The 18,000-nt window shown below is 35.9% G+C and overlaps 1 protein-coding gene across 3 annotated transcripts in view; it reads right to left on the minus strand.

The window, feature by feature from the left end:
- The window catches only part of DACH2 (dachshund family transcription factor 2), a 336,855-nt gene that overhangs the window by 73,758 nt on the left and 245,097 nt on the right, over nucleotides 1-18,000 (minus strand). For all 3 annotated transcript variants that reach the window (XM_013946280.2, XM_067304137.1, XM_067304136.1), the window contains exon 4: nucleotides 2,680-2,835. In XM_013946280.2, the coding sequence (XP_013801734.2) occupies nucleotides 2,680-2,835 (156 nt within the window). The remainder of the gene's footprint in view (nucleotides 1-2,679; nucleotides 2,836-18,000) is intronic.

Genomic DNA, 18,000 nt, shown 5'->3' on the forward strand with positions numbered 1-18,000 from the left:
TGACACTAGATTCTGAAATTTGATTTTTGTATTTTGACTATTCCTTGAACATAGGAAGCTGTGGATTGGATTATACAGTACTAGCGTCATATCATACAGTCTGTGAATTGGAATATGGAATGAGAACTCACAATTCCAGATTAGATTTTCATTTCCAAAAACACCACCTCAAATTGTCACTTACTATGTATATAAATCAATTTAAGAATATATGAACTGCATTTGCACCCGCATGCAGATCCTGACATTGCCAGAATGGTGCTGTTACTGTTAGCGAGAATCGGATTCCAGCACGTGTATAACTTGTCATATTTACTAATGACTACAATACAAAGCAAGACAAATAAACCAATCCACATAGAAACCACTTCAGGTGTTTGCATTTAAGAATTCTTTAGAGAGTCTACTTGAAGATATCTACCTTTGGGCATCCAAAATTATTTTTTCAGCAAAAACAGAACTCATTCTGCCAGTCAAAATGCCTTGTAATTCTTCTAAATGAAATTTAGATTAGAAATTCTCACCACAAACCTGAGGTGCAAGTGGTAAATAGCATAATTATATAGCCAGTCATAACTATGTGCTATGCACATTAATTATTTCTAAAATTTTTTTTTTTTTTACTTTTGGCTCTATCTTAATCACTATAAATCGGAGAGTCAGTCACCATTTTTCTATATGATAGAACCGACAAAAAATATCATTGACTGATACAGTTTTTTTTATTCCAATATAATTTATTGATTAAACAGATATAAAAAGCACCATTGCGGCCACCACAAAAGGCATGATTGAATATACTCTGAGCTTCCACACTACTTCTGTTTAGCTTGAGTATATTACAATCAACTACTGTGATGTCTTATTTTGCTTATAGGATGATGCCAATATAAATTATGATAGGTAATAAACAAAGCCCACATACCTCTCCCTTCCCTTTAAACCACACTAACACTCCTCTTCGGCGCTTACATACAAGAGCCTTTGTTCCCCTGCATAGCTCCCTGCACAGCCCAATAATCCCTCCTCATACTCCATAGAGTTCCAAAACTCCCAGACACCATCTGTCCACACGGAGTTGTATGTCTACTTAAAGTCCAATTGACATGCAAACTAAATGCAAACTACAAACAGAATTTAACAGCACATCACCAGTTTTAAGACACAATCCGTCAAACATTTCAGAGGACTATGAAGAAAATATATCTTACACTTGCAAATCATCGGACATAATGTCTGACATTCAATAAACCCTTTAATAGCCTATAGACATTTGCCTAGTACAAAATCTACTGGAAAATATCCTGAAAGTTTTCTTGAACAACAGAGAACACAATACCCCTATATGTAAGACATGTACCGATACCAAATTATGTAAGAATATAAAAATCAAAGAACAAACTACAGTGAATATGAGTCTTATAAGCAGGTGACTGTTAATCACTGGCTCTTAAACAGATGCCAGAAATGCTCAGGCCCCTACCTTCCCATGAACAACGCAAACACATATTGTAGGAGTCATTCCAATAGCCCTGATTTCTTCAAGTCTGGGGCCCTGCATAGGTAGCAAGAAAGTATCTGCCCCTAAAACTTTATAGAGGAGCCAGAAGTGTCATCATCTGGTAAAACTAACACCAAAAAACAACTTCCAAAACTTCAAGGATGAAGAACTTTTAAACAAATAACATGGATTCAAAAACAGTGTGACTTTTTTCATTCTTCATCCACCATCATCTTTTAGAATTAATTTTACTCCTCACTAATTTTTAAGTATTAATTCATTTTTGTAGTATCCTGAACATCTTTTTTGGAATAACTTTCCCTTCTTTCCCCCTTTGGGTACTGAGAGAGGGAACTCCTGACTCCCTCTCTCACTTTCCAAAGGAAGGGAAGATGGGTTTGAAGGGACATCCAAACTTTAAGTGTGTCATTTCTGTTCCAGTTGCTGGGGGCAGCAGATGGCTTCGCATACAGCTGGCAGATACAAGGCAAAATAAAGCACAGGGATTGTTTCCACTTGCTTTTAACTAGCCATTTTGCTCTTTATTTGCCTATATTTATTTGGTAGTCAGCATTTTCATCTGTAAGGGAATTTTCTCTACCAGTTAAAATTTTAAGGAATTGTATGTTTTTGTCCTTCCATCCAGGCCATGGGAATGTGGACTGGGGACTGGCAGTCCCTACTGCAGGAATGGGTGGCCATTCAAAGGGAACTGGTGTATCCCCAGGACTGCTTGGACATGATGCACAAGCACAATACACTGGGGGAGGACTGACCTCACATCCCGTTCATATCCCCTCCCTCCGGCAGGATTGAAAGGACGGACTGCAAGCCTGGCTCCCAAGCAGGGTCTGTGGGAGGGCCAAGATCCTCCTGCCACCCAGCTGCCCTTTCTGAGTGCTCAGGCCTGCACTGGGACACTTCCACAGACACACTGTGGCCTGATTAACCTCTGCTTGAAGCCATACTCTAATGGATGTGCACATTTCTTGGTCTCCATGCCTGGATCCACAACATTAGAGCTCTTCTGAGGCATGGGGCTTTAACTTTTTCCAGCACTTTACAGTATAACTCTTCATTTCTCAGTTAGCAACTAAAACTCATCAGAGCTCTTTTATCCTCCATAACCAAAAAGCCTAAGCATCTCCATGTAATGTTTTCTTCCACATGGTACATACTGTTGGTGAGCAGGTGATTCTGCTGGAGAGGACTGAGTGGATGGGCACTTCCAAGGCTTGATTGCCCTGACAGTGTGGGATGGCCAATGCTGTGCTGTGATCCTGTTGTAATGGGAGACTGAAGTTTCTCTTTATCCCAGGATGATTCACTCCCACCTGCAAAACAGGGTGTGAAGGGATTGTAAATGGCATATTCCTTTCTTAAAGACATTTTGCTTGGTTAGCAACAAGCTAATACTCTTTAACAAAGCTAAGAACCCAGCACAAAAAAGCACCTGAAACCTACACCTGAAAAAAAGTTAAAATCAGGCAAAAAGTATGATTAGAAACTTTCAGCATCACCTACCTTCATAACAATAGTTTCTGGAAACAGAAAAAGTTGAATGTTTAAGGATAAAATGATCCAAGTAAACATCAGTCATGATTAAGTACGGCAGAAAGGGAACCTTTGAGTTTCTGAGCCGCAGTCTCATGCTATCACAGGCAATCAAGCCATACAGTCCCTTCCACAAACTAGGCAGCTTCCATCTCAGAGCTACTCACATTTCTTACCTCTGTTAATCCTGCTGGAAGGCTGCTCCAGTATTCACTCCTCCAAAGTTTAGAGCTCTCCTAACTGCCAACTTAACATTACTACATGAACAGGTTATAACAATTTATTCTTCTGTTATGTTATCTTTGAGCTTAAGTAGCTTTTGCTTCTCTGCTCAGTTTGGTCCTGGTGCTGTTCAAAGTGAAAACCTTCACTTCGGTATGTTAAACAAGCCAGGCATTAGGTAAAACTCCACGACAGGGCCTGGAAATTATTATTTTTCAGGAATTTAAATTTAGAATTCAGATATCTATTATGCACAGTAATTAGTGTCTAAAGAGAAACAACTAAGCGCTAATGTGTTTGGTCTAGAATATCTATCTGGTCTTCTGAAGAGACTGTTTTCTGCAACAATTTCATAGATTATAGTTTTAGTTAGTATTAAATATATACACATGAATAAAAACAAGTTCCTTTTAAACAGCAGTTAAGTAGACCATGATAGTGAATTCTGACATTAGACCTGGTCTGCAAAGCAAACAACCTTAAAAAAATTTCTGGAGCAAAAAGGTGTTCTAGATACACTCCTTTTCTCAGGTATGTCACACATTTTAAATTAGATTGCAGATTGTTATGAAAATGTGTAACTGCAGTATTGACACTGTTTTGAATTTATGAACAAGAATTTCAATTAGAAGAAGTAATAGGTTACTGTGATGCAGCAGATAGAGGCAGCAAGCAAAAAACATTTTAATTGAAGATGAAAGTAGCAGAAACATTCAACATTCTTTATGACAACACTTAGCTAACAAACATGATTAATACTGCTAAATGCAAAAGTTTGAAAGATCAATGACTGAGAGAAAAGGAAATCACTCCATCATTTCAGCACTATGTCCAAGTATGAGTTACCTTCCTATAAAAGATTTGTAATTTGTAAAATGATGAGTAATACATTGACAAAGAAAGATACACTGAATTATGCCATATGATACAATATAACATGGCATAGCGTGGCAATTAGAAGCACTACTGTGGCTAAGTTTGTGCCAACACTTTTATTATAAATTTAATATACTGTATACTACTCTTTCAACATTTGACTGATACTTAATATTCAAGTTATTCACTATGACTATTGTGAAATACAGGTATTATTATTTGGTAATATATTTCTTAAGTTAAACCTATGATAAAATAACAATTTGCTGAGGAAACGTTTGGTATCCAATCTTTCCAAATGACTTTTATTTTTCTTCAGATGCTTTTTCAGTGAATTTGAATTTAACATTTACATTTTAAACCATTCTTTTCTGGAAAATATGCATCACATATGCCATGGCATAAATATTTTGCTTAGAAGCAGATTTTGTATGTGAGGTAACTTCACATATTCGGGCAGCAGCCATGAAAACTGCACAAGGTTTGTCACAGAGATCTTTGAAGGAAGAGAAAAAAACACACTCCTCATCAGAAAGTTTCACTCACCCTGTGGTCCTCTCCAACAATCTTCCAGTCCCAGGCACATAAAGGCTAAACTCCTATTTACTCATTACAAGTTACTCATATATTTATTTCTAGACATTTCTCATGGCTTTCCAAAAACCTCACTGATTTATCTATCAAATTTGTGTGGCCCCTAAGCTGTAATATCAGAGTGCCCTACCAGCTTTCTGCACTCAGTTTCACAACTGCTGTATGTTCTAGAGAAAGTACTAATATTCCTATTTTACAGATTGAGAATTGCACTGTTAAGAAAACTGACTTGCCTAAGGTCATACAGGAAACCTGCAATGGAACAGGAAACTGAATCTAAGTTATATCTTATAGTCCAAATCGCTGGACTAGTTTTCCTTACAAATGCAGACAATAATAACTTTTTGCCCTGCAAATTCCACCCATAAATCTGTTCTTGTATTCAGTGTCAGCAACATAAGAATAAATTGCAACACACTTATCTCTACAGTCCATTCCTGTTCCCTATCACTTCTCCTTAGAGAAAGAAAAAAAAGATACTTCTGAGAGCATCCACGTATAACAAAAGTGCACGTTAAATGAAATGTATCACACAAGCTGTACTGCGTATACTGTGTTATCTACAAGGTATACTGAAGACTATGTCATGCATCTGCATAGTGGGCAAATCACTGAAAAATAAAATAATAATTAGAACTACCTCTTACCTAGCACTGCTCAATAGTGAAGTGTTTTATAAGCGTAGTAAGATTAATTATCTCTAACTTACAAGGGGGAAAGTTGAGGTGCAGAATTATGAAGCCTTGTAGAGCTTGAGGACTAATGGTCAAACCTCAAGAGAGTCAGGTATCATGGGTCCTACTCTTGCGCTGTATCCAACAGATACGTTCAATTCATCCTGCCCACAGTGAGGAGCAGAACAGAACTTCCTTTGCACAGCTAAAGACAACAGCTTTAAAAGAAAACTTGTATCCTTCCCTGTAGTTCTTATTTCCATATAGTATGAAAAAATTACAAATAAATTAACAGTAAGCCAGAACTATACTCACATTATAAGCAAAACATGTAAAATGCAAACTGTTGACAATATATTAAATTCTTTTAGTATCATGCATCTTTCAAAATTTTTCATTCATTTTTGTGCATATACATTTTCTTGCTTAATAACCCAATTGTGAGCACTGATATCAGCAAATACATATGTCAATTTGTATTTTCAAATTCTTTGTTACTGTAACAATTAGAAGTCAATAAAAGTCTATAAGATGCAAATAAAAAGTAAATCATCTTTAATATTTGAAATTGAGGTCTGGCTACAATTTTTCAGCAGACTTTTGTTGTCATTTTTTGTGCAAATATGTATCATCAATAAGGTAAAGGTGTCACTTTTCACAATACCAAGTAAACTTGATACTACATCCTGTCTTTGGTACCATAAGCTTACAGGTGAAAGTAAAAATGAAACTTTATGACATGAAACATGCAACCTGTGATAGGGAAATAAATTTATATGAGGCAGGAAAGTTGGATTTTTTTCTCTCATTATATTCAAAAAGTTTGGTATTTGAAAAATCTTACACTGGGAAAAACTGATTTCTTTGTCCCTATTAAGCTCATGAAAGCTCTCATTGTTTATAAGACAGTACATAAGGAGTCTAAAATTAAACAATGATCCATATTACTGTATAGAGAAAGAAGGACTTCAAGCAATGTCTCTTAGGGTATGTATGAAGCAAGAGGGAAGAGAGGGAAAAATATATGAAAAAGAAAGCCAACACACAACACTGAAAGGAAAATCAGACAACAGAAAACAGCATTGCGACTTAGGTTGTCTTTGTGCATGAAGGGAAATAAAACTTTTTACTTATTTTAAATGAGAAAGAGGATTTCATTTAAAAACATTAATAGGTTGATTTGTAAGTGTCATTAGAATATTTTTAAAGTCCTCAGAAGTATGTTGATATGTCAAAATGCCAATACATCACTTACATACTTTATGAAAAGCTTTACATTTAACACTATCACCCACTACCCATATGACCTTCTCTCCAACAGATAAAACTAAAGGACAAAAAGGTAATTCTTCCTTATCTTGTTTGCATTCTAGTCGATCTTGTCCTAGAACAGATTGTACTCAGCACTAAAAAGGGCAAGAGAGACAAGAACTCCGTCTTCAAGAGCTGTCGAAGCTTGTCCCAGTCTCAGGCCCCCACACAGAAGAAAGCGCAGGGACTGCAGTTTCCTTAAACATAGCAACTCTAAAGCCGGGAGAAAAAGGCAGCGATATTAGCTGTGCAGCCATCTTAAAGAATGTGTGGCTACCCTGTAGAAGCAGAGAAAAAAAGTCTGACCTGCTTCACCTACACTGCCACACAGGAAAGGTGTGCTGCACAATCCTTATTATTACTTTCAGATTTGCAACTAAATGCACCATATGGATGAAAAAGGCCTTCGGATTGTCTGCATTGTATGTGCCCATGTACAAAGAAATGTCGGGCAGGCTTCAAAGGGCACAGAGGAAGAGTGAAGCTAAATGGATTTGGTAAGAAAGAGTTATTTACAATATATTTAATAATTAAGGCCTGGCATTTAGCAGTCTTAACAGGTTATCTAAAAGAACTGATTTATCAGTGCATGAATTACACTTATGTTCAGCTAAGCAAAAGTAAAACTAATGCAACAAACCCCAGTCTATTCACTTCTAAATTACAATGCTGTGAGAAGTAAGCATTCCTGTAATACCATTTTACAGCCACATTCTGTGTGTCACTGTTACTGTCCTTTGTACAGGGAATTCAGATGAGTTCAGATGTAGATGGAATTAAATCACAGGTAGCACAAACAAATATGGGAAATCAGACTAAGCAATACATATACATTCTGCTGATGATACACACTGCACTCACAGCTCTACGATACACTTGCAAGGTTATTTACAATCACGTTCAGGTATACAAGTAAAGAGCCTCTGTTTAAGTTTCATTTTGTTTAGCTGAAGAAAATGAAAGTGATAAGCTTGGCCTCATTTTTCTGAAAATGCTGCTCCTCACACATCTTTAGCTTTGGTAATTTTAAAACATACTATTAAAGCTAAATGTTTTTTTAATGGTCAGCCTCTCTGTGAATTCATGTTCATCAAGACAAATCTGAAAAACTTTTTTGGTGAAGATATATTTCTGAAGATTAAATTAGCGTCTTAGTTTTATGTATTGAAAGATCTCCAGAAAGTAATCAAAGTTCAATTTGGTGACAGTTTCTTTTCATTTGGTTTCAAATTCATTTTATCAGCTTTAAAACTGTATGGTCTACCTAAATGAAATCCACTCTGTCAGAGGTACCTTTGAATTGAACAACCACACTGTTTCAATCTGTGTCTGTCATTTTATTTTTTGTTGTGATACACTTCTGAAAAATTGAACTCAAATTGTTAAAAGCAATACCATCTTTACTGTCCAATTTTATTCTAAAACTATTTTTAAACACATTTTTCATGCCATTGGGCATATTAAGCATAACATCAGCTGCAAAGAAAGTATTCAGCACATTCCTATTTCAGCACTGATAATTCCAAAGTATTTATCACCACTAAATTCTTTTATCAGTGTCCCTCACACACTGAAGTCCTATGAAATTTTGGGGACTATCTAGATCCCCACCATCCCTAAAAAAACTTGTCCACCAATTTTATTGGATGTTTACACTGGTGAGCAGTGCCCAACATAGAAGCAGGATGTGATTCTTGTATGCACTTTTTATCCTTTTCCAGATGTGTTAAAATTCTAAATCTGGTCTCCTGAATACATAATTTCAATAATACAAAATTACTGCAATATTGCAATCACTTATCTGCATCCCCATTTAGCCTCATGAAGCAGTGTTCATATTTTAATGAAACACCATGTTAGGCTTTATCATATGCAGTGCCTTACTGGATTTCAGCAGTTACCAACCCTACATAAAGGTATACACAGGTATTTAGCCCTCAAAGCACTGATATCCTTTATTTGTGATCTGATGGATAGAAAGGATTTTCCATGCATTTTGCAATAATTAAGTTTAAGAAAAGAACAAGGAATTGGTCAAGGAAGTAAGATTAGATTCTGTTGGAAGGATTCAAAGCCTCCTGTCAAAACCTTGCCAGAAAAAGTAGCATTGCTCATCAGTGCTATCTGGCCATCTCAGAACAACTGGAGACCTAACCCAGATACCAAATTTAAATGCTGATTATAAAGTGGCCGAGCCTTCTTCCTGCTCACTTTCTACCTGCCTCTATGCATACCCACCACATCTGTGTTACTTTGGGCAAGACACCAAATAATCTGACAAATCCATCACAAATTCTGGACATATGATCAAAATTTAGCCACAGCAAGTGCAATGCATACCTGATGCACTCAATTAACACTTTTGGCCTATCTGCCAGCATTCAGAGACCCAGCATTTTCAGGTGTCCCAGACAATTTGCTCTTACCAATATCCTAATCTCATCTTGATGTTGGGAAAGACAAACAGTCACAGTTTTGGGCCTCACAGAATATCCTCTATATGTTGAAAACACTTCAATCAACAACTTCTCGTCAACTCTCTTCATGGTATCAGAATTTGAATGTCCCAGGAAGAGAAGATCAGGCAGAAGAACAGGTTTTCAACAGTATCCTATGGAATGTCAGATCTCAACACCAATGAGAAGCCCAGTAGAGCCCATATATGTCTCAACAGTATATAATAATCTTCATGATATCAAAGGTAGCTGATAGCTTAAACAGTCTCATTACAGAAATATGGTTTTCATTCACCAACAGGAAAAGAACATATGCCAGTGTGGTAAGCATCATTTTTAGTCTATATCCAGTTTGAAATCCAACTTGCCAATAATAAGAAATTCAGAAAGATCAATATATTATGTATTCCCTGCCTTAAAAGAAGCTTTTCCATAATCACGACCAAAAATAGAAATCTACATAGCAGTCAGCTTTTGGCTAGATTCACGGATCAATAAATAATTGTTTAGTCTGAACCAAGAGATGCTCCATAGACCTCCATCTACCTAAATCCTCTGAAAATGTCACTACTGACTGAAACTAGAGCAAAATTAGCATTCTCTGCAGATACTACTTTTTCCAGCACTGAAACCCACACTGGCCTAATCAAATTAATCTGATTCCTGGTAAACTGTCACTTTCTTGTCAGAAGAACATAAGACTGTTCTGGGTCATGCTTACGATCCATTTAGCCCAATATTCTGTCCCCAACAGAGGCAATAGAAGATGCTATTTATGGAGATCATGCAAGCCTGGCTGCTTTCTGTGGTTCCTTATTACACCTAAATTGCTTAAATTTTCTGATTTTAAAATAGGAATCAGATTTGTTTGTTTAGATCATGATTAAATGTTGGATAAATCAGTCCCCAAAAGAATGACATCCATCTGAAAAACTGAATGCAAGATTCGCAATGCATTTGAAGCTTTAATGCATTGATTTGTTTAGCTGCATTTACTCGGCTGTATCAACTTCTGGATTGTGCCCTACAAGAAAGCCATAAAAGTGTGTAGGATTAGATATTAAAACTGAAGAAATCCAGTGATGGCTTTACTGGGCTACTTCCAAAAACTTATCAAGTGGTTCAGCAGATGTAATTACTGCTTAGCCCTGCCAAAGCTTTGAAATGTGCCCATTAATTCAGCAATTCCCAATCTGTCCATCAGTCAGTCATACTTAAAAAATATGTCTGTCACAACTTAGGTGAAGTAATCTGTTGATAATTATACAATAAGATGTCATCTGAAATCTGAATATAATTTCTAAACTTTTTGAAAAGTCTTAATGACAGCAAAATCAAACTTTATTTCATAGCAAACAGGATACTGAAGATATCTGGGAATATGTCAGAATATTTAATGCCCATTGAATTAAGGAGAATAAACCAATTATTTCCAGAAAGATACTTTTAAAAAAGATAAAAGCGGAGATGTGGTATTTATTTAGGGATCTAAGCATCCTTTCCAAAACTATCAATTCTTTCCCTTTAAAAAAGACCAGAGAAAAAGAAATAAAAAGATAGTAAATATAATAGTTTTTAAAATTCCCAAATTATGATCCTGATTATAGCGCTAAAGCACCATACAAGAAGTCCCCCTTTTATTAGGTACTTTGCAAAGTAAGACTGTATCTACAGTAGGGTTCTTCAGCCAAAACAAATCTCACAATAATAATAGCAGGTGCTCAGTGTCAAAGACAGCGGTGGCAGTGTAAAACATGTTTGTTGTTTTTTTTATCACTGGGTCGTTCATCCCTTCTAATTACACATATAGAAATGCTGATGGCTACTAAAGTATGGCACAAAATTTTCTCTCCCCTTCCAACACCAGTGAAGAGGAACTATTGCCTGCAGCAACTAAACTTTTTCAGCAAAACAGCCTTCTGTAGACAACAGCCAGAAAATGGCCTTTCTCTCAAATAACTAATAACAAAAAATGGGAAAAAATTGTGGGAAACTTAAAGAGATTCAGGAAAAGTAAAGAAAACGCAATATGAACAAAGAAGCCTGATAAAAACAAAAAAAGGTATGGACTAGATCTTCAATTGCCTTGGAGTTCAAACTGGCAGTATCTTCATGTATACACAAATTAAAAACATACTTCAGTGGGTTTTATATGCCCATATTAGGAGAGGGACCATGTTAGCCGATTGAAGTTATAACACCAAAGCACCCCATTAAAGTATACTTAAGCAAGTCAAAACATTATATTTATAGAAAGTTTGATACAAACTATCAAAAAAAATTAATAAAGATATGCTAACATTCAAAAACACTTGTCAAAATTAGCTACCTACACCCATTCTCCTCATTTCTTTTGCTGATTTGGTCACACATAAATATTAATTAAAACAAGTTGCTTCCTAGCTAGGAAGAAACATGACAAACCAGAAAAAAGCACAGACAATTAATAAATGAAATATTTGTCTCTGTTTAATTTGATATTTTACTATGTAATGATAAAATGCAGAAATAATAAACTTCTCATCTTTACATCAATAGTTAAATATTTATGCCTTCCTAACTGGAAATTAGTCACACTATTTCAGGAGGGAGGGCAATATAAAGATAGGAATAATGGTTCACAGAATGATTGCATAAAAACACAAGAATGGCCACAGTCCTTCTAGCCTGATGTCTGCAACAACAGCCAAATGCAATGCTTAAGGAAGAGAGTAAGTAGAGAGAAAGCCTACAGTGCCAATTTCCCAGAATACTCTCCAGCAATTTGTGCATTACGAACTTCCTGAAACAGGTATTCTTTGAATTTAATAACCTTTAAAGGATTTTTCTTCCATTAAATTTAACTGGTGTAAATTTTTCACGTCTACAATATCCTGTAGCAAAGAGTTCCACAGTTTAACTATGCACTGCATAAAGAGGTACCTCGTTACTTGGGGGTGGATGGTTAACCTGACATTTGCTGCCTTCCTTCAATGTCCTCTGGTTCTTACAGTGGATGAAATTAATGAAAAACAAATCCCTATTCTTTTTCTTCTATATAAAGTGTAGTTTTGTTCTTCGAATTAGGGAATTTAGAGTTAAAACCTACACATTCTGTTGGATCTACATCACTGTCAGAAGCATATGCAAACCCTTCCTTGCAAGGTATTAAATGACCTCTATTCTCTATCACTCAAGGTCCCTCTGTATGAACCTCAGCAAATTTGAGCTAGTGGACAGATAACATACCTTCACACCTGTATTGGAAAACTGGGTCAGGGAGACTCCTGACAGCTTACAGAAAGTGGTTTTGACAAAGGAGGGCTTCCAAAAATCTGTATGTACCATTATTTCAACTGACACAATGTTGGCAAACTCAGAAGACAGAATAAGGTTTAAATGTTCAATACTACTTTGAAATGTAACACAGGATTATGGTTCATTCTTGCACAACTGATCCACTCCCTTGTGCACTCAGGATGATAACTGAGAACATTTTTAGTAATAAATGTGAGAGTCTATTACTGCTTACTTTTCTATAGAAAACTAACAATACTGTATGAGAACATGATATCTCTTCTGGTTTAAGACCATCAGCAAAGTAATCAACTGCTTTCTATGCAGGAGCAAAATCTTTCTTCAGAAACATGTGCATTTCACAGGTAGAAATAAAGTAAAAATTGGTCTATCATGTTTATATTACTGTCGATGATGCACAAGCCAGAAGTAAAACAGCTTAACTTTCAGATCTTGAACACAGGTTGCAGGGCTGGCTGCCAGAGAGAATAAAATACATACTTCCTTCTAAACTGAACAACAGCAATCAGCAGGCAAGGAACTAGAATTCAGTTTCTTGCGATGACAAACGATACCTTCAGTGATCACAAATCAAGCATCTCTGGTTTTTTTCTTAAGTTACTTAATATTTCCCCATAGTTGACAACTGAAACAACCACTGAGATGACATCCTGTATATTTTTAATGTGACTGTAACTAGCCAGACAGCCGAGTTTGATTTTCAGAGGCTCTGAGAACATCTGACATACACAGCAGATAGGTAATACTATGGTAGGAAATCAGATCATTCAAATTTCAACAATTTATCATTTACTAATTCTTTGAAATAATTCCCATGAACAGCACCAGTTACAGTTTGTAATCTTCTGAGTGAATTTGTAGTGACATAAATGAATTATGTATTTACTGTCTTTTCAAAAATTCTGAATACTGAAGAACTCTATGTAATATAAAGTATGCCTAGAAAGAATTAAATATAGTCTGTGGCACTTCATACTTACACATTTGGACAGTCTTCCAAACCCTGTCAACTTGAAACATCTACACAGAACTGAATGACATTGGAGATTTTATTAGAGAATGAGAGGCTGCAAAAGTGATGTCTAACTGTTAACATTTTATACTGAAGTTGAATGAAATTAGGAGCTCCCCAATGAGATTTACTGTCATAAGCCCAGTCTCCATGAAAGATCACTAAGTGTAGACACTTGCTCTTGTACAGCCCCAACAGTTGTGTCACTACGTGGAACATAGGCAAGGTATATACTAAAGATACACAGCTTTTTTGAATATCTGGCATTTGATTCCTTGCACTAAGTTATTACTGACTTCCAAAAAAATTTAGAGCTCTGCCAAAACCATAAGAGCTTGTGAGTAAACTTAATTCACATAAAAGGTCAGCAGTGAAATCCACAGTGTTTCACTTAATGTCAGTCTAAAAATAACAGGCAAAAAAAATCCTGAACTTTGTTAACAGCCAACTTCATACTTCTTTTATAACATGCTTTCATTTTTGCTTATAGGAATAGCTGAATATATATCTAATACAGCACTTGGACATCTTATACATTCAATGAATCTTTGATTTTCAAAATGTTTTTCTCATTTATCAAACCTACCCATTAGGCGCTCTCATTTAATCTCTAATGCAGCTGTCCTCAATGAAATTCATGGGAGCTTTGTATTAACTTCTCTAAGGAGCAGGATTAAACCCCTATAAATGACCAACAGTTTCAAAGATAATGTATCTTAAAATTGTTACCGTGTAAAGAGATTTTAGCTTTTCAAATGAGTATGTCTTTCTGAAATATATAAAAGTGTAGATATGAACTATAATCAGCACAAACATTAAAATGTTGATATTAATGCTAAATAAAGTAAAAATATTTCTGAAGAAGAAAAGAGGCTAGAGGCTTTAGCAACAATGTATAATAGCACCACTGTGCTACTATATACAAAATGAACTTAACAAAGCTTCAGGTTTTGGACAGGATTTATTTCCGCTTGTGGTATAAGGATGCACCACCTTGATTATCATTTAAAAAAATATTGACAGCTTGCCTTCTCATACCAATGCCTAGTAACAAATTCCAAATGTTTTGTCACATTTCTTGTGAGCAATGCCATCTGCCAGAGGTGGCATTTCATGGCTGTTTACCCTGACTCCCTCCAAGAATTCATCTGCCACTATCTAATGCTGCCTGAATAAAGGGGATTAAGACTCCGATGCAACAGAGACTATTGATAATTTGGTATAATTGGGAAGAAATGAAGATAAATGAGGTTGAGGATGGAGAGGCAATTAGTTGAGCTGCCTGTACAGCTGTGTTCTCGGCCTAGCTCCCCTGGCCTTTTCTTTGGTGAGGTATGTGCAAATTAAACATAATGACAAATACACTCTTCCCAAAGCTCTTTAGGAAGCTTGAAGATATGATTTTCACTTCTGAGATTCTAGGCAGTTTTCAATGAAAAAAGTCATAGTCACTGTTGAGATTTTTAAAGAGCACTGCACTTTTTAGCGGAACACCTATGGTATAATAGCTATTATTTCAAACCACTGCTCTGCATTTGGCAATGAGATAGCACTGTTGCTGTTACTGTAGTTTTGATTGAAAGAATTAAGGCTTCTGCTTACCTTAATAAAACAGAGAGCTCTGACTCTTTGATACTGAAGTTTGCTTCTCATTCTGTAAATATCCTTTATCTGTGTAACTGGCCAAACTACAACACCAGAGCATGATCACCCTGAAATGCAGACTCTTTAAAGGCTAGCCCCAAATTTTGCAGCTGGACCTTCATTTTTTATATGTGTCGGTCTTTAAAAATACTGATCAAAATGCCTAATGTAACATGTCTGCAATAAGCATTTTATACTGCAAAAGATCTTAAAAGCAACAGACTTCTAGTCAGGAATACAATAAGAAGATAACGATCTTAGCCAGATATGAGCCTCATTTATACACTATCTTGTTCAGGTAAGGCCATGTAATCAAACTTGTATACCTTGAAAGGTAGTTAAATCCAGAGTGAACATGATTAGAATACAAACCTCCAAATTAGAAGGCTCACAATTTATAGTTTAGGTTGCAGTTCTTTCACATTTACTGAGATAATTATATATTTTTACATATGTGTGTATATCTATCTAAAACACATAAAGTAAATGTACAAAAATACACTTACCACAAGAAATGCCACTGTCTGTTTCACATAAGATTCTACCATAGGTTTTCATAAATCACAAATAAAATAATGCAAGTGCCTTTAAGAAAGAAAAGTAATATTTACAGAGGCAGTTTTCGCTTACTGACATGTTTCCCTAATTATAGACCACATGTAAATTTTCCGATTTCATATATAAGTGGTTCCATCTGAATTAGTTCTTAGATGGGAGATTCTTCATATAAATTACACATTTGCCTGGGTTCGTATTATCTTCAACTATTTTTAAAAATAAATTCAGAGATTACTTGAAGAAATGTGATTATTAAAGACACAGTCAAGCTCCTATGCACTGAAGGGATTTTGATGAATTTGGTAAGAAAAAGAAGGTGAAAGTCCAAAAAGAACAACAATTTAATAGAGTTATTTCATAAACATTTCATAACATAAACTTTCAACATAACTACTTTGTATTGTAAAATACAGTTCTTCAGTATATTCATAAAAAAACTGAAAACACTTGAATTTTTCTCTTTCCAAGTTCACAGAGCTTCTGCTTGGTGAACAACGTTTCCCTCCAACTGTTTGCATCAGCAAAAACTTCCTCAATCTCAACACTGCACTCTTGCCCACTATCTAGAGGTCAACCAACATTTCAGTTCAGCTTAATCTAACGTACTTTTTCATTTTGGATTAGATTTCTACAAAAGACTAAAAATAGTTGGCACTTTATGAGGGAAACATGCCAGGAGAAAAGAAGAATATAAAAAGAAGTCTAACTTCAGTTTAAATCCACCTTGTTTTTTATTATTGAAGCTGAAAATTTGGCTGAGGTGATTGTTCCTTTATATATAAAACAAAGTTTTTAATATATAGCTCAGAACAGTCTTTTTATTAGTCTGCAATATTCAAATTGCATATATCGCACTTTCGGTCTTTTACCGAAACCCTCCTCTAATTAACATTGTAAATGAGCAAAATCATTTGTTGCTCATCTTCTGGCTTGATACTTTGTCAAAGTATTCCAAGTTAATCTTTAATCTTGGGATTGGTCATGTACAGTGCACACATTAAAAAAGTCACATTGAGCAAAGCCTTGGCTTTCCACTGGGAACAAAAGGGACACATCCTGGTTGGAGGGAAGGCAGGAGCTCTTTCTGCCTCTGCCTGGCTTCCCCGCACCTGCACCACAGCTGCACACACTTACCGACATTCATGCTGGCAGCCTCCATCTCCCGGGATCGCAAAGGGTTGAGTGCTCTCAAACAAAGCAAAAATACAAATCTCTGTGGGTGCTCCTGAAGTGTGTCGACATTGCTGTAGTCAACAGTGCCCAGTCCAGCACTCAGGCCTTTTATTTTATTTTACATCTGAGACAATCAGCGCAAGACTTGCCTCCTATCTTTACACCTGGACATGCCCCTTGTCTTTCACCCACAGCTACGGCAGTAGGTGCAGCGAGAAGCACAGCTGCTGGCTGAAGACTCTGCACACAGAGTGGTGTAAACACAGTCTAAGGAGTGACCTGCTTAAGCACAAGCAAAAGTCGGAAGAGGATCAAAATTGTTCCCTAGCATCATTAGACTGTGGGACAGAGAAAGGATGACACTTCTGATTACACTTCCACAACCTAATGGAGAGTAAAAGGCAGTTTCTCACTGAGCAGGCTAGAAAGCAAAGGAAAAGCAGATGGTAAAACAGAAATAAACAGATGAAAATTTTACACTGTTGAATAGGACAGAGAGAACTGGAAATGAAATATTTATTTTCTTTTATCTTCCTCTTTGTTCTCTCATTTCTATGTTAAAACATTTTTATAAGTCCATCTTTTTCCTTCATTTCATATTCCCCTTCCTCAAAGATGGATGCTCACTCTCTTTAAATCAAAATCCTGTTCCAAAATCATAAAATGTGAAAGACTTGCAGTGACTTCAAGGGATTAGGTGAGGCCCTTATTGAGGAAAATACTTTGTGTTTTTACAGAATCCCCTCTTACTGCTTTTCAAATGCCTGAGTGATAGCAGCTACATTACAGGGCTAACCATGAAATCTCCTCCTCTTAGATCTAAAACTCAGACATGTCCAATTTAAGTATAAGAGTAAGTATAAAATAAACAACAAAATTTTTTGACTGCTAGAGGTTTTTCTATTTATTTGTACACTACTTTTAAATGATTGCTCCTTTTTCTGTTTCATAATGGTACTCTACAGCAATATTACATAAGATTTTTAAAGCTAAAAAAACTACATTATGATAAAGATAACTACGATTTCTCAAAAGTGAACCTGAAAAACAAAAAGAAATAACTGAAAAAGTATTTCTGCAACTAATATTTTACTCAGCTTCCTAAAATGCTATCACAAATATTCAGTT

Source organism: Apteryx mantelli, chromosome 13 (genome assembly GCF_036417845.1).
Source record: "Apteryx mantelli isolate bAptMan1 chromosome 13, bAptMan1.hap1, whole genome shotgun sequence".
Classification (NCBI taxonomy): domain Eukaryota; kingdom Metazoa; phylum Chordata; class Aves; order Apterygiformes; family Apterygidae; genus Apteryx; species Apteryx mantelli.